Source organism: Diceros bicornis, chromosome 7 (genome assembly GCF_020826845.1).
Source record: "Diceros bicornis minor isolate mBicDic1 chromosome 7, mDicBic1.mat.cur, whole genome shotgun sequence".
NCBI classification, from domain to species: domain Eukaryota; kingdom Metazoa; phylum Chordata; class Mammalia; order Perissodactyla; family Rhinocerotidae; genus Diceros; species Diceros bicornis.
This window is the reverse complement of record NC_080746.1, coordinates 43,565,129-43,583,684: the sequence shown is the minus strand read 5'-3', so window position 1 is coordinate 43,583,684 and position 18,556 is coordinate 43,565,129. Positions and strand designations below refer to the sequence as shown.

The 18,556-nt window shown below is 36.4% G+C and overlaps 1 protein-coding gene across 1 annotated transcript in view; it reads left to right on the top strand.

Annotated features, from left to right (window-relative positions):
- The window catches only part of FOLH1 (folate hydrolase 1), a 52,635-nt gene extending 40,877 nt beyond the window's left edge, over positions 1-11,758 (top strand). The window contains exons 15-19 of the mRNA XM_058545434.1: positions 1,460-1,550; positions 4,300-4,564; positions 4,839-4,920; positions 9,782-9,874; positions 11,232-11,758. Coding sequence (XP_058401417.1) covers positions 1,460-1,550; positions 4,300-4,564; positions 4,839-4,920; positions 9,782-9,874; positions 11,232-11,421 — 721 coding nt within the window. The 3' untranslated portion in view covers positions 11,422-11,758. The remainder of the gene's footprint in view (positions 1-1,459; positions 1,551-4,299; positions 4,565-4,838; positions 4,921-9,781; positions 9,875-11,231) is intronic.
- Positions 11,759-18,556: the final 6,798 nt, after the last annotated feature.

Below are 18,556 nucleotides of genomic sequence, written 5' to 3'. Positions count from 1 at the left end.
CTCTTTTGAAGAGAAAATAAATACATGTGGTACATAAGTCAAAAGTTGTAATGGTGGAAAGTAATTCCCCCTCACATTTCTGACCCTAGTCACTCTATAAATTTTCTTTTTTTCTGAACATCATAGAATTAACAAATATTTTGGTTACTCTAGGAAAAATATAGACATAAATTTATTATTGGTTGTATCTTCACAGGCAAGGGAAGAGAAATAAATCTCTCAGTAGTCTGAGATAATAGGTATCAACACTATGAATAATTTACATTTTTAAGGATAGGATTTACATCTGAATTATCTGAAAAATTTCTGCTTCTTTTAACTTTATTGTATGCAACAAATATAGATGATAAAATAAGTTAATGAAGGAAAATATTTTCCAACTTGAATCTTTTTCAAAAAGTGACATACAATTGTGATACTGTGATTTATAATAAGAAATATTATTAATAAGAAATATTATTCCCCATCCCTATTTCTGGCGCAGAGCCTCTAAAATTCTTGGAATTTCCTAAGGGATGAGAACGATAAGGTGTTTTTTGCTTCACTTGTAACGAAGCGACTTTTGGATGCACCTAAGGATGGGGGCTGGTTGCTAGGAGAACCAACCAGGTGATTAGAGGGTTGGAAATTTCAGTCCCATCCCTGAACCTCCAGGGAGGGGAGAAGGCCAGGGAGTTGAACCAGTCACTAATGGCCAATGATTTAATTGATCATGACTGTGTAATGAAGCCTCCATAAAAACCCAAAAGGACGGGGTTCGGAGAGCTTCCGGGTTGGTGAACACGTGGAGATTTGGGGAGAGTGGCTGGTACACGTGGAAAAGGCATGGAAGCTCCGTGCCCTTTCCCATACCTTGCCCTGTGCATCTCTTCCATCTGGCTGTTCCTGAGTTCTATCCTTTTATAATAAACCAGTGACCTAGTAAGCAAGGTAGTTCTCTGAGTCCTGTGAGCTGCTCTAGCAAATTAATCGAACCCAAGGAGGGGATCCTGAAAACCTCTGATTTATAGCCAGTTGGTCAGAAGCACTGATAACAATCTGGGCTTGTGATTGGCTTCTGAGGGTGGGCGTGGCAGTCTTATAGGACTGAACCCTTAAACTGTGAAATTTGATGCTATCTCTGGGTAAATAGTGTCAGAACTGAGTTGAATTGTAGGACACCCAAATGGTGTCCCAGAGAATTTCTTATTGTTTGTGTAGGGAAATACCCCTTCCCCCACAACATGTTTGGGGTCTAGGAACCCAAAGAACAATGGTCACCCCTATCCAAAATAGTCTTATGGAAGTAGATACTTTGTGATCAGAATTGGTATTCCTCTCAATTTTTTTTCTTTTGCTGCTTGTCTAAGGCTATACATCTAATATTATATTTATAAGAGTAAGAATGGAGTTTAGCTTATCTTTACTCTGTACTCAGTGAAGAAATTACTCAAATAATCCTGTATTTTATCCCTGAAAGGATTAGCAAGTTGGGATCTGGTAATGATTTTGAGGTGTTCTTCCAAAGACTTGGGATTGCCTCAGGCAGAGCACGATATACGAAAAATTGGGTAAGTCTGTCAGTAAGTTCTTTAAGATTATTTATGAATATATTTTAGCTAAACAGATAATTCTGAATTTAAAAAAAAGTCACTTAAACACTAGAGAATATAGGAATTTGAAGAGGTGGTGCTACTACTGCATGGGAGAGCTCCTGCATCTGGAATCCGAGCCTTGTAACATGAACTTCCGTGTGTTCCCTTAAACATATTTTCTGTTTCCCTTGGGGGCATTGCATTCACCCGGTTACTCTAACTGGAAATGTAGGAATTGTCTTTGTCTCCGCTCTACCCGTTGTCATTCAAAACTAATCAGTATCAAGACCTGCAAATGTTTGGATTTTTATCTCATTACATCTCCAGTCATTAGATATGAAAGTTATAACAACAAATGTCACAATAAACAATGAACGCATATGCAAGTCATGATTCTTTTCTTTTTGTTGTTGCTGCTGATGATAATGACAATTTGACAGTTTTTATTTTTATCAAAGTAACACAGGTGCATTGTTCATAAAATGTCATGTGGTTCTATGTGTTTTAATTAAAAAACTGGTCCCTTATCCTACCTCCATGCTTCTCCCTGATTCTGTTCAGGAGACTAAGCTTCTTTCAACTTTTTAATTGATTTCCCCTGATATCTGTCTGCATGTTTATAAATAGTACGCTTATGCTGCTATTTCTTTATTTTTCATTTTTGTGTAGTATCCATTTACTTCTTACTAGGGAAGATAGGCATTCAGTTCTCTTATCGCTGCTTCTTCTCCCAACTCCCAAATACTTTCCCTCATCGCATTTTCTCGGTATATAGTTGTTCTCCACTCGTTGATTTGAACACCTTTTTTTTTTTCCATGTATCCATAACTGATTCACCTCGAACTCTTAGTATATTCAAACACATCAGGTGATCTGGCAGATTTCCATCCCCTATTGGGCTCTTCTGCTCCTCTGGGCTCTCTGATTGTTCTCTCTGCCTGTGGCACAGCTCTTGCTTGTGAAATTTGCCTTCACTGAGAAATCTGGGAGAACCTTCATTTCTCTCCTGTTTTGGATCTCCTGTTTCCTGGATTTTGTGTCTTCTTTTTCTTATTTACTCTCTACTTTTTTTGGAGCACATCCTTCAGGGACTTCTTGAAAAGGGTGAATGAAATCTGAAGACCTTGCATGTCTGAAAAAGTCATTTATACTACACTATCTGTGTCCGTTTCTACTTTCTGGAATATCTTTCTTTATCTTTTATTTTTCCTTGAAATCCTTTTTAAGTTTTCCTCCATTCCCTGCAGTACCTCCTTACTGTGTGTTGATTTTATTTTAGTTTGTGTGCTTGGTCTGTATCTTTCAAGTTAAAGACTTTCTTCCAATGCCTGGTCGTCTTTGGCAATCTGTTTTATTTAGGAGTGAGACCATGAAAAGTTGACTGAAGCCCTGTACACAAGGGTGGCACTTCTCAAATGGGAAGCTTCACAGGATAGGGATGGAGAATGCCTGTTCTAGTTGCTTCATTGCGAGGCAACCAACATTAAGAATCTGTAGGTCTTTTCTCTTGGGCTAATTATTCTCCCCAGACAGGAAATCTTCATTCTCTTACCACTGGAGCAGGAAGTTAGGCAGAGTTAGATGGGGATGGTGATGAGGGTAGATGTTAATATTATCTACATTTTACTTATGAGAAAACTACAACGAAGAAAAGCTAATAACCTTTGGGTTAATAACCACCTAAAGTTATTTGGTAATAAGTCCTGAGGCCTGGCTGGATTCAAACTCTGACAGTCTGATTCCAGAGGCCCAGTCTCTTCAACACACCACTATATAAAGTGTTCTTTTATACCAGTAAAGAAAAATAAGCAGTTAAAAAAATAGGCAAAAGGTGTAAATCAGCAATTCAGTTTGAAAAGCCCTTCCCTCTTGCCTTTTGTGTATGTTCTTGGTTTCTTATACCTGTCCAAGCATTCCTTCTCTTTCCTTAGTGAGATTTTGGACCCACTCCTGAAACCCTCACTGCTCAGACTCTTCACTCTTGAGCACACTGCTTGTCAGAGAATTAGTCATCCATGGGATTTCAGCCATTAAACAATTTGTAGCATTATCTTTTGTATTATTGTATAATGCTTATTTACTTGCCTCTAACAATTTTCTGTCTTCTTAAATTACTTTTACTCAAACGTATCATTATCTTGTCTTTGTTTCAGAAACATTTCCACATCTTCTGTATTCTTAAAGGCAAGACTATTAAGTCTTTCCAAAATAATTTTTATAATAGCATTTATGTTGTATACACATTTTTTTAATTTTGGTGAGGAAGTTTGGCCCAGAGCTAACACCTGTTGCCAATCTTCCTCTTTTTTTGCTTGAGGTAACATCTGTTGCCAATCTTCCTCTTTTTTGCTTGAGGAAGATGGTCCCTGAGCTAACATCTGCGCCAGTCCTCTACTTTGTATATGGGATGCCACCACAGCATGGCTTGATGAGCGGTGTGTAGGTCGGCATCAGGGACCTGAACCTGCAAACCCTGGGCCGCCGAAGTGGAGCACATGAACTTAACCACTATGCCACCGGGCCGGCCACCACATATTTTTTAATTAGTAAAAACCTGTGTGGGGTTTAATATTATACTACTAACTCTTTAGTAAGTGGTTTATTAAGGCACTTTTTTTTATTGAGGTACCGACTAAAACAGTCTTACTAATATTAATAGTGAGTACAGTACTATACATTTTATTATAAGCTATCTTACAAGAGATATATTTTATTTCTTTTCTAGGCAATACACAATTTCAGCAGCTATCCACTGTATCACAGTGTCTATGAAACATATGAATTGGTGGAAAAGTTTTATGATCCAACTTTTAAGTATCACCTCTCTGTGGCCCAGGTTCGAGGAGGGATGGTATTTGAACTAGCCAATTCCATAGTGCTCCCTTTTGACTGTCGAGATTATGCTGTAGTTTTAAGAAAGTATGCTGACAAAATCTATAATATTTCACTGCAACATCCACAAGAAATGAAAACACACAGTGTGTCATTTGGTATGCTACACTTCCTCTTTCAAAATTCATTATCTGTATGTTTCTGTTAATCTCTAAATTGTAGTGACCTATCTTAGGTCAATTTATTATTTATTGTTATTCCACGTGATCAAATATTTTATTTATCTCTACAAATGTATTTTTCATTTCATCGATGCTCATCTTGTAATATACAAAATACAAATACTTTGTAAAATGCAATAGAGAACATCTTATATTGTTCCCTTTGCTTAAACTATAGAATGATGCTATTTGGGCCTCATTTCTATTTCAGATTCACTTTTTTCTGCAGTGAAGAATTTTACAGAAATTGCTTCTAAGTTCAGTGAGAGACTCCAAGACTTGGACAAAAACAAGTATGCTCTACATATATAAGTTATGCATATAAAAGATATAATGAAAAACAAATACTAGTTGACCTCTTTGTTGCTGAAATATCTTTGGAATATTTTTTTGTTGCTTTCTGTCTCCACTCTAACACATTCTCCACAGGGCTGCCCTAGCTCTCAGACCTATTTCTGACATTCTGAATGGCAGTTGTGCTGTTGAGAAATGCTGGTGCCTCCTTTACCACCAACTGATTAGTTAGAAAATTCCTGCCTTAGCATTGAAGGTCCTCCACTGTGTGGCCCCAGCTTTTTCCAGCTTTATCTCTTGTTCTTTCAATACCTGTACACAGTACTTCAACCAGACTCTCTCATTACAGAGCACACCTTCCTTCTCCCTCTTCCTAATGCCATTACCCTCACAAAGAGTTCCCCATTTCCACTTCCACCTGGCAAAATTCTGTTTATCCAGAATGGCAAATATTATAAAGCCATTATTTTTTTTCCCAAATGTTAAGCCTTTAGGATTCATTCTGTGTAAAATCACAAAGGTAAAACATAATTAGAACAGAATTTTAAGATAAGAGAAAAATAATGTGAGAATATTAGAGAAAGTTTTTTAAAAGTAGAATTTTAGGATGAACATGTACTGTATATTAAACATTATGATGATACAAATATTAAATCCTTGGGGACGGTTAAAAAGAAAACCACAGGACCAAAATGGCATTACTTGTGCTAAAGCCCATGATACCAAATCTAGACTTGATACCTGATCTCATTGCAGTTTCAACCTCTCCCAGAAATGTCATCTGGAATTTTCTGGTCAAGTACCAGTAAGGTAATCTGTCACTTGGGCCCTCCCCATCCCCCAGAAGAAGAGGCAATTTGCCTGATAAAGACAATTTGCCTTTCACTTTGGACAAGTCCTGGCCTAAAAAGAATCCTTTCTTTTCTTTTATTTATTTATTTATTTTTTTTGTGAGGAAGATCAGCCCTGAACTCATATCTATGCCAATCCTCTTCTTTTTGCTGAAGAAGACTGGCCCTGAGCTAACATCCGTGCCCATCTTCCTCTACTTGATGTGGGAGGGCGCCACAGCGGTGGTAGGTGCACACAGGGGATCCGAAGCGCGTGCACTGAACCGCTACGCCATGGGGCCTACCGCAATCTTTACTCTTCTTTTGCTAATAGTTCCCTTGCCCCACCTGTCTTCCTATAAAAACCTTCCATGGGGCCTGCCTGGTGTAGTAGTGGTTAGCCGGTTTGGATCCTGGGTGCGGACCTACTCACCACACGTCAAGCCATGCTGAGGCAGTGTCCCCCATAGAGGAACTAGAAGGACCTACAACTAGGATATGCAGCTATGTACTGGGGCTTTGGGGAAAAAAAAAGAAAAAGAGGAAGATTGGCAACAGATGTTAGCTCAGGGCCAATCTTCCTAAAAAATAATAATAATAAAAAAAAAAAATATTCATATTAAAAAAAAAAAGTTCTGGGCCTGCCCCGTGGCGGAGCCATTAAGAGCACGCTCTGCTGCTGGCGGTCCAGGTTCAGATCCTTGGCGTGCACTGACACACCGCTTGTCAGGCCATGCTGAGGCCGCGTCCCACATAAAGTGGAGGAAGACGAGCACAGATGTTAGCTCAGGGCCTGTTTTCCTCAGGAAAAAGAGGGGGATTGGCATGGATGTTAGCTCAGGGCTGATCTTCCTCACAAAAACAAATAAATAAATAAATAAAAGATCTAACATCTTTAAAAAAAAAAACCTTCCATCATCAGTAGAGGCGTGTCTACTTGCCGGATGAGATGCTGCCTGATTCAGGAACGGCTTAATAAAGCCAATTAAATCTGCACATTTACTGGGTTGAATTTTGTTTTCTAACAGGACTGAAGCAAGATACATAGAAAAATAAGAGCAAACAGTCTAAAAATAGACAGCAAATACATGATTATAAGGATGTATTTGTAATGAAGGATACATCAAAAATCATTGGAGAAAGAAAGGTGTTCAGCAATAACATTGTATAAGCTCTTTTAGCAACTGATAAAGTGAATTCAGAATCTTGCTTCACATTGTGTGCAAAGATAAGCAACAGGTGTGGAAGAATTCTTTAACAAAAATTGAAATCTCTTGGAAGTAAGATTCCAAGGTTAGAAGCAACAGGGAAATGATAATGCGATCAGATTTGAGAATATCAAAATGGTTAATAACATGAAAACTAATAATTAAAAGCAATGATAAAAGACTGGGAAACATCTTTTCCAGAAAATACGAGCAAGTGGTAATATGAACATTATAAAAATGTTTTTTGAAAATTAATGAGAAAATCCAAAAGAACAAAGTTGGAAATATTGGCAATGGACAAGATAATTCAAAAAGAAGATACCACCTGTACAGAAACAGATATAAAAAATTTTCAGATTCATTAATTCAAAAATACAGAGGAAAATAATGGTAAACTATTTTCATATCAAGTCAGTAATGGTTTAAAACTTGGTTGTACACATTGCTACAGGCAGTACACTGAAGCAGATGCTCTCATGCTTTTCTGATAGCATTGTGAATTTTTTAACCTTTGGAAAAGCATAAATACATATTCTACAGTTTCAAGAGCCATCACAGAGTTCTTACACTTTGCCATAGTATTTCCATTTCTTGGATTTTTTTCTTCATGAAAGAGTCTCAAGTTCGGAAGGAAAAAAAGGCTTCTCAGAGAAAGATATGAATCATAACACTAAATAATTCTAACCAATCTTAATACCCTAAGACGAGTGAAATTCACTCACTAAGAGGAGTGAAACTACTAAAAAAATTAGATGTCCACCAATTTGAACATTTTTTAAATCTTAAAATTGATTATAAAGGAAATATAATATTTATAATAAAATGTGACAAACAAGAAGGATATAAAATAGTAAATATATTTTAATTACATTTTTATTGAACATAGAGAAAAACTTACAATAAACCAGTTAGCATAATTGTGTAATCCTGGGGTGAATATGGGGATTTCTTTTCTTATACTTTACAATCTTTTCCAAATTTTTACATTTGGGAAAACATCCATAATGATAAATAAATTTTAAGGAGATCCCCAACACCACATATTTTATGAAATTGATTTTCTATCCTTGAAAAAATGCTATTTCCTCCCTCTGGCAAACTGCCTCAAGGGTTGGTATGGTTATCGAGGACACTTGGCTTTCATTTCCTTGAGTACTTCTGTATTTGTCTTATCTGCTCTAAATGTTAGTTAAGGTACAGTTTGTGACTCTATATTATGTTTTCAAATCCCAAAACACATGGAGCAGTGCATCTCATATAATACTAATAAATTCTGGCTAATGTAAATTAAACTAGATGTTGAATTTCTCAACCCAAACTGTGAAATCTGAGGAAGAGATACTTCTTGAATCCTGCTTTTCTTGAATCAATCCCTTGACCCATCAAAGGATACAGAGAGTTGACTCCCTAGTACCTTCATGCTCATGTAGCAGTGGACCTCAAGACCTATCATCCTCCAGTCTCCCTAGGCAGGCCAGCATCCTTCTGGAGTGAAAAGATCCCATTAACTTAACTCTGGTGCTCTGAGCATTACCTCCCAGGGATACTTCAAATTGAACCTGCTGTGTACAAGAACATCTGAGAGTGTGTGTGTGTCTAGGTGAATTTTTTGTTTGTAAGCAATGCTTTATGGATTTGGCTCAGAAACCTGTAGCATCCTATTGAAATTATGTTTCATTCACTTGTCTTGTCTACTACTTTATGTGAACTGCTCACAGATAAAGTCTACCTTTATACTATCACAAAACCTGCGTTCTTGATGCTAAATAAGTGAATGTTGAAAATAGCTCAAATCCAAATTGTGGGGCCTTTACTTATTCTTATTTTCCTTTTCTCAGTATAGTGCAGTGGAAAGAATAGTACTGAGTTCTTACGTTACTCTAAAACTTTCTAGTTGTGAACTTGGGCAAGTTATTTAACTACTGTGTCTTAGTTATCTCATCCATGGAATGGGGCTCTTATCCTGCTTAACTTCTAGGATTGCTCTGAAGATTAAAAATAACATATTGTATAAACATTCAGAATAGTAATTGGCACATAGGAATCAATCAGTAAATAGTAGCTGTTATTAAAATAAAATATAACAAAATTGAAATAATTAAATTTTTAAATAAGGTAATTTATTATTCCTTATTGTATTGAGTATTTCTCATTAGTTAATTAAATTATAACAGAATTAATTTGTTGAACTATTCAAGACTTGTTGATAAATTTTTAATTATTTAATTTTTATTTTAAATAAAAATTGTCATTCTTATTACAATAACACTCCCCTCCACCGTTTAGACTGTGAGCTCTGTGAAAGCAGGAGTGTCTGGTACATAGCAGGAATTCAAATATTGTTGACAGGATGAAGTGAACACCATCTCTTGTGTTCATGATGATAGGTTTATCTTTAATAATAAAAATACCATTAGCTGTCATTTGGTAAATATGTATGATTTCCTACTAAACATTAACAGACTATCCCATTTCAGTATTGAAATTACTTCAATGAGTAGGTAATTAGGATACCTAAGATGAAAAAAGGCAGCCTATATTTAAATACCTAGGTTTATCAATCAATTATTATTTTAATATAAATAAAAGTTATTACCATTTTTTTCCGTTGGCACTTATAACTGCTTCCGTGGTTTTATAAGCCTCAGCAGAATAGTATTTTATAGGATTTTTAAAATGTAACTAGGTATTCTATTTTCATATTTTGCATATTATAGGAATTTAAAATATATTAGCTAGTTTAGTTTTGTGCTGAATTTTTAGTTTGCTGGGTAGTGTACACATTTTCCTGAAGCTACAACTGTATTCATTTCCTTGTTTAGCCCCATATTACTGAGAATTATGAATGATCGACTGATGTTTCTGGAACGAGCATTTATTGATCCTTTAGGATTACCTGACAGGCCTTTCTATAGGTAAGGAAAAAAATATGACTCTATTATAGTATCATTTTTTTCTTATTTTTTGCACTGTGGAAAAAATATACTTAATTTCTTGCAAGCAAATGGAAAATTTCAAAATACATGTAGTAAGTGATAAATATTATTTCTTCCCATAATGTAATATGACTGCTACATATTTTTCTTTTTAGTTTCTTTTTTTGTTTCTGCTTATAAAAGAATATATGTTCCTTGTATGAAATTTAGATGATCCAGGAAGTCACAAGTAGAAAATAAAAATCTCCCCAATTCTATCAGTCAGATATAAAGTCATGTTTATATTTTGGTATATATAATTTCAGCCCCTCTCGCATTTTAAAAACCTTTGTGTTTATGTACATACATAAGACATAATAAATATATGTATATTATATATAATATATAATAAATATATATTTATTTACTCTCTCTCGTGATGTTGACATTTAGGTTTTTTTCTAATTTTTGACAGTTGTAATTATTTCTGATAAACACCAACTATACCCAGGTTGATCTTACTAAGTTTACAGGACAAACTAGATCATTGACCAGCCAGCAGTGGCCCCATCTTTCTGTTTGGGGATCATCAAAGGATGGGAATTTGCTGTAAGGGCGTCATCCAAACAAGGTGATTGGTTTGCCAACAGCAGCATGACTGTCCTCTGTCCTTCTTTATCTCTTTGCTTTGCACCTGTCCTTTCCTTCCAGGGCATTACATGAACTGGCTTAGCTCCTTCAATGAAACACCACCTTCTGCCTAGGTCATGCTAAACATTACAAAACTGGTTTTAATGATTCTTCATGCTTTAAGCTAGCCATTCTAATGATTTCTTTTTTAAAGAGGAGAAAAACACAATAGTAGGTTGGCTGGTCACAGGAGGACTTTATAGTCACAATTGTGCTACGTTTCTGGGAGTAGAGTGGTATAGTGAAGTAAGCACCTATTTGCTATGTGCCTGAGACTGATCACTGAATCCCTCAGACTTCAATTTCCTCCTCTTTGAAATGCTAATGTCAACTTTGTAGAGCTTGCTTTCGAGGATTAGAAAACTTATACTCAAATTCTTTAATATCAAACATGATCCATAGTAGGTGACAAGCTGTTCTGGCTATTGTTATTTTTGTTGCTCTGAACCACTTTGAGTCATCTGTTTAAAGTCAAAATATAATTACTTAACACATATTTCATAGAGTAGTCTTTGGAGATGATGGAACTTGGAAGTTTAGTTGACAAGTGGCTTATTCAAATCATAAAATCAGAATTATGTGATCCAGGGATTGTAGAGTGCTCCTATTTTTCTCTTGTATATATCATTTGGGCAACTAATAGACAGCAAACTATTTTTATCAACAGGCATGTCATCTATGCTCCAAGCAGCCACAACAAGTATGCAGGGGAGTCGTTCCCAGGGATCTATGATGCTCTGTTTGATATTGAAAGCAAAGTGGATCCTTCTAAGGCGTGGGGAGAAGTGAAGAGACAGATTTCTATTGCAGCCTTCACAGTGCAGGCTGCAGCAGGGACTCTGAAAGAAGTAGCCTAAGAGGGTTCTTCAGAGAACCCATATTGATTTGGTATGGTATATCACTCAGAAAGAATCATGATGGGTGCACTGATAAAGTAAAAAATAAAGTTGTGCGTATATATATGTATATCTTAGTGTTCTTTTTTCTCTTCCCTGTGGATTAAAAAATGAAAATGGATGAGTTTTATTCTATAATTATAGGAGGTTATTCTGAAGTTGAACTAAGTGTTAAAATTAAGGAGACCAGCCTAATATTTTAAAACTCTTATGTGGGATTATCAGGGAATCAAGTCTAATTGAGCACTTCCGAACCTACGCCTGTTATTGCACACATAGAAAACATCAGTTTGTTATAGAACACACGGAAAATGCACAGGGCTGCTCCAAGCCAGAGGCCTTAGGCCCTGCCTAGCCATCCAAGGCTGAGGGGATCGCTATCTTAGCACACTAGTTGGTCAACTCTAGTTTAATCACACTGCAAAGTAAATATAATCACTCTATACCATAGGGGATAATTGCTTTTCTTTAAATTAGCTAATATTTCATTTATACCACAAGGTATATATAACATATATGTACAGTGAAAAATACAATTCTTCCTAGACTTACATTGGGATCACGTCCTAATAAGCCCATCGTAAACTGAAAATATGGTAAGTTCAAAAGGCATTTAATACACCTAACCTACCGAACATCATAGCTTAGCCTATCTTACCATAAATGTGCTCAGAATACTTACATTAGCCTACAGTTGGGCAAAATCATCTAACCTACCTTAAGCGCATTCAGAACACTTACATCGGCCTATAGTTGGGCAAAATCATCTAACATAAAGCCTATTTTATAATAAAGTGTTGAATATCTCCTGTAACCTATTGAATACTGTACTCAAAGTGACAAACAGAATGGTTGTGTGGGTACAGAATGGTGTAAGTGTATCCGTTGTTTACTCTCATGGTCGCATGGCTGACTGGGAGCTGCGGCTCTCTGCCCCTGTTCAGCATCATGAGAGAGCATCGTACTACAGATCCCTAGTCTGGGAAAAGATCAAAATTCAAAATTTGAAGTATGGTTTCTATAGAATACGTATCCCTTTCACACCATCATAAAGATGAAAAATTGTAAGTTGAACTATTGTAAGTCAGGGACCGTCTGTAATAAAGAAATGAACATTTGTAAACCTCCCCCGTAACCAAATTAATAAAGGACTTTACCCGTATCTTTGGATCCCCCATGTACTGCTGACCTTGTGCCTTCTTCCTCTTCTTCCAGAGATACTCGCTTTCTTGAATTTTATGATATTGTGTCCTGTTATTTATAATTTTACCACATATGGCTTATCCTTCACATGTTTTTGGCTTTGCGTGTTTTTTGAACTTTTTATAAATAAAATTATACTATGTGTATTTTTCTAGGACTTGATTCTTTCACTTACCTTTGAAGGTTTTCATCTTTGTGTCATTGTGGCTGTAGTTCACTGGATTTCACTGACACAGAGCATTCACTTGTGTGAATATAACATTAGTCAGCATCCAGATGAGACAGAGAAACCACACAGAAACATAAACAAGAAAAGTTAATATAAACAATGATTAATTATAATAGCTTTGGAGCAATGAGGTATTGTCTAGTGAAGGTAAAGGGAACTGTAAAAGAATAGCACATATAAGGAGCAGTCACTATCCCTAGGGCTGAGATGGAACAACCAGTGAAGTCCATGTCATCTCCCTGCCCCTCAATGGGCCTCACTGAATGACAAGTCACTGTAGTGCTGTATTAGCAGAACTTGCTGCAAATCTCAGCTCCAGAAACGCGCTCTAGGCCACTGTGCGAAGCTGTGTATTGGGAAGTGTCTTGCCAGAGGCACTCCACTACAAAACCATCCAAGGGCAGTTTTGGAAGAAGCTTCTGGCTGCTGGGTTCGATTGACCACCATGACCTGCAAGAATCCAGTGCTATAGCAGCAGCCTGCACTACGGGGTGGGGGCACTGGTGAAGCCTGGTAAACTGCAAGAGCCAGATGCTGGAGAAGTCATTTGCAGGCAGGAGCCTGCCAATGAGCACATGGGAAGCAGGAAGGAAAATACCTTCTTGCAATGTCTCTCCAATGCTTTGTACTCACAAAGTTGAATATCATGTCCCTTGGCAAAAAAAAAAAAAATTTAAAGGGTCCAGATCCACTTACAAAGAGCAGATAATGAAGAATCAATTTGGAGTAGAGAAGCAATGACTTGGATAACTGGCACATAATGGAATGTACTTACTCATTTTTTTGCTGGTGGGTGTTTAGAATGTTTGCTGTATTTTGTTCCAGTGAGCATGTCTCCCAATGCAAATATCAAGATATTCTCTTTCCTGACAGTATCTACATATAAATGGAATATCTGGGTTGTAAAATTTGTGCATTTTCAATTTTAGCGGACAATGCCAAACTGTTTCATAGTGGTTTTACTCATTTATATTCCCAATGGCAAAGGAATTATGTTACACAAAAGAATAGAAAGAAGAAAGAATTGATATGTTAAAGAACTACAAAGAGCTCAGTGTTACCAGAATCCAAGGAGTTTGTGGGGAGAAGGATCTATACATTAAGCACCAGATGCCGCATGTAAGGCTTGGGAAGATATCCTAAGGAATGTCACTGTCTTCCTGTAGTTTATAAAAACACTTGTAAAGTTAAGCAGGGTAAGAATATGGTAAGTTTTGCATTTTACAAAGCATTCTGGCCTGAACATAGATGGATTGGAAGGGCATTAACCCACCAGGAGATCACAACCTGAATTTTTTCTCATTGTAACAGCTGTGTCATATGGAAATTTACGTTCAAAAAAGACAGGACTCCCCCTCTTATCCTTTAGATTCATCTCTTCTGGGAAGACTTCCAGATGTCCTCCTGCTCCCTGATATCCCCTACAGGACTATGAGCTCCTTGGAGACTAAGTCTTATTCATTATGGTGGCTCCAGTTCCTACCAGTGTGCTGAGTCCACAGCAACCAATCATATTTGTGAATAATTAGCAGTATGCACGTGGGGCTGCATCTGGGAGACTATGTGTTTGGCAAAGGAGAGCTCTGCTCAGTACTAAGACTTCAGTGGTGACTTTGTAATGGGATTTGTAACAGGTTTTTTATGACGTCATTGATAGAGAGTTGGATAATATTGTAGGTGATACGTGGGACTTGGGACAAGGTAAACAAGACCATTCTAAAAGATGGATAAAAACCCACACAATACTTAAAAGCTTTGTGAACCTTCAGTTAAATTGTAAGCATGCAATAAGCACCCCCCAAAAACATTTTATATAATTCCATGGTTTAAGAACATATTTTGGGGGCCGGCCCTGTGGCATAGCGGTTGGTTACATGCACGCGCTCCACTGCTGGCGACCCAGGTTTGGATCTCGGGCGCGCACCAATGCACCGCTTGTCAGGCCGTGCTGTGACGGCCTCCCATATAAAGTGGAGGAAGATGGGCACAAATGTTACCTCAGGCCCAATCTTCCTCAGCAAGAAGAGGAGGATTGGCACGGATGTTAGCTCAGGGCTGATCTTCCTCACACACACACAAAAAGAACATATTTTGGCAACACATTTAATGTAACTGTCATTCGTAAGAGGTAGTACAATGATAGTCAGGAGCACAAATTTGGGAGACAGATTGTCTGCGTTCCTACATGGTTCTCCCACTTACGTAGAATATGACTTTGGGCAAATTATTAAAGCTCTCTGTTCTTAAGTTTCTTAATCTATAAAATGGGCAATAAGCAGTATCTATCTCATAGGGTTGCTCTAAGGGTTAAAAGAGCTAGTACCTGTAAAGCACTTCAGACAGTGCCCAGCATATAATCAGTAATCAATACATGTTTGATATTGTCATTTGAGTGGTAGAGTATTTCTTAGTATGCTAATGAATTTTACTTTTTTCCTCTTCTCTCTTCTGCATGGTGATAGAGTTGAATTAGATACTTCCTACTGTAGCTTCCAGCCCTAAAATTCTGAATTATTGTTTATTCTTTTATATGCATCTTATAATTTGCTTATTGTTTATTTCTGCCTAGTATAGTTGTAAGATGTGTACTACCTAATTGTAGTTACATATTTATTGTTGAGCGTGATTAAAAAATTATAAGAATTAACTAACTTCATGCAAAGGAAACATGCCAGATAAATTTGACATTGATTTGGATATTTAATGGCGATTAAGTATAATCATTTACCAAATTGTAGTGGCATGAAAAGGATAAAGATACTACTTACGTTTTGGACAGCAACTTCATGAAAGATGATACCTAGGCCAAATTTAGCTGGTCATGGTTTATGAAATTGGAAAGACAATGCATGAAGATTAACAATGAAACATTTTCTTATAGACTTCCTCAATAAAGACATTTATTTCTCATTAATCTCTTGGGACAATCTCAGAACCACAATTTATTCCATATTGCTAAAGGCAGTACCACTACTGGAGATCTGCTGTGCAGTTAGAGGAGAAAGATGTCTGGGTGAATAGGCATAGAGTGGTTTTCTAGCTCACAAATAAAGTATCAAATAGGAATTTTATACATAAAGAAAAATAAATGACTATATATACTAAAGTTACTTTTCTAGTCTGAGGGACAGTACTGTATATCTCCATCTTACTCTATGGCCTACATTGACCAGCAAGTTTAATGCCTTTTACTCATCTGATAGGAAAGTTTATAAAACATAACATTGCTTTGGAAAACTGAAAAGTTTATAAAGTCCAATAGAGACGGAATTTCATTTCTGATTATTTGAGTCTATCACCGTGATTTTTCATATTTCAATTTACATATTGTCCACTATATTTACTTGAGTAAATCAAATCCTTCTATGTATTTCAATAAATGATTTGAGGCTACTTGTAAAAAAAGCATATTCGATGGCAAATAAGGAAATTATCAAATGATTAAATTTAATTTATATTCAATACAAAAATATATTTGTTTTAATCAAGTAAATACAAAATATTTATAATCTAATTGAACAATTTAAATTTAATTCAGTTTATATTCAATATAAAATATATTTAAATGCCAACATAAATTCCAGATAAATAAACAGTTAAATGTGAAGAATACAACCATAAAATCAGAAGGAAATGATGCAGTTTAATATGTCTAGATGAATTAAGACCTACTAAACCTAAAAATTGGAAAAATCACAAAGCAAATGATCTATAAATGAAATGAAAACAGCACACTGGGAAAAATTTTTGCAATGAATATAGCAAAGTGTTACCAGAACTAACTTAAAGCCTCTTTTAAATGAATAAGTTCAGTATTCATGATTAGTCTCTAGCTTCCCTAGGGGTGTGTGTGGGGGTGTGTGTGTGTTCAGGTTAGGAGAAAAAGAAAATAAAAGGAATAAAGATAAGATCATAAACAAGCCACAAAGTAGTATGAAAATGCATACTGTTAAGACCTTTACCCATCTCGAATTTCAGCCACAACCTTCAGATAAAAATCAACCTCTTGCTCAGGAAAAGCAGAAAAATAGGGCAATGTAATGGCAGGCTTAGATGCAGAGTCAAAAGGATTATTAAACGAGAATATATTAGGAGGACATGAGGAGCGGGTCCCAGAGAAAAGTTAATCTCTATAATATATTGAGCCAGAGGACCCGTATACCAAGTAGACACCTCAATCCGACTCATCAGTTTTGAATGGCGCTTGTTTCTCATAGGTATAGGAGGTTTAGACAATGCTTCAGAGAAGTTCGTTAGCCCACTTCAAACTTTTGATCTATAAATTCATTGTGCTTAGTCATTTGGGAATTTTTCTAAGTCACGGCAACTAATTTGTGCTTCAGAATACTGATCCAATGATACACAGCCTTTTTACAGTTTCATACCTGTAACTCAGTCCCCATCATCATTCAAACTGTTTGTGTTGTGAAATATTTTTAACTTTAAAAAAGTTCACAAACAGAATAAGCAGTTCTGTATAATAAAACATATACGTATGAAGTACTTACAAACCTCTCCAATCTAAAGGACAATTTTCTGACAGAACTCAGTTTTTTATTTATATTAGAGAATATTTATTTATTTTTTTAATTTTATTTATTTTATTTTTTTCCCCCAAAGCCCCAGTAGATAGTTGTATGTCATAGCTGCACATCCTTCTAGTTGCTGTATGTGAGATGTGGCCTCAGCATGGTCGGACAAGCGGTGCCTCGATGCTCACCCAGGATCCGAACCCGGGACGCCAGCAGCGGAGCGAGTGCACTTAACCACTAAGCCATGGGGCCGGCCCGAGAATATTTATTTTTAATTGCCTTATTAAGAAAGTCCTCCACTTAAAATAAAAAAGATGCATGATCAGCATAGAGTTTTCAGGTGGAGCACAGATGATTTTTAGGGCAGTGAAACTACTCTGTATGATTACAATGGTGAATACATTTCATTATAAATTTGTTCAAGTGTAGAGAATGTACAACACCAACAGTAAACCCTAAGGTAAACTATGGAGTCTGGACAAAAATGATGTATCTTTGTAGGTTCAACAATTGTAGCAAATATACCACTCTGGTGGGGGATGTTAATAATGGGGGAGGCTATGCACCAATGGGGGCAGAAGGTAAAACAGGAAATCTCTGTATCTTTCCCTCAATTTTGCTGTGAACTTAAAACTACTCTAAAAGGTAATTTGTATTTTTAAAAGATTCATGCCAAATGTCCTATTGTAGTTAATATGTTTAAGGTTTAGAATGAAGAGTCATTGAAAGGCATACATGAAGTCACCTTGTGTGAGCTAAAACATGTAACATCAAATAATGGCGTTAGACAAACTGATCTAATTATCTCCCACCAGCAGGTATTTGTAGGTGGTTCCTTAAACAGATTAGGCGGTTATGTAAATCCAATCTAAAGGATTTGAACTCCTGTTTACAGCTATGATAACCTAATCTTCTGTTAAGAGTGTAGCACAGTACCTTAAGAAAAGTGTCTAGTCTTTGGAAATTCTGCAAAAGAGCTAAAGAATAAAATTCAGTCCTCCACATTATCCAGAAAATAAAGACCCTCACTGGTGGTCATTAGGATGCCAAGTTACAGCCACCAGTGAGTCCTGTCTCATAAAGTAAGCAGTCTGGCTAACTTTGACAGCCTTTCCTCTAAAACTATCATCAT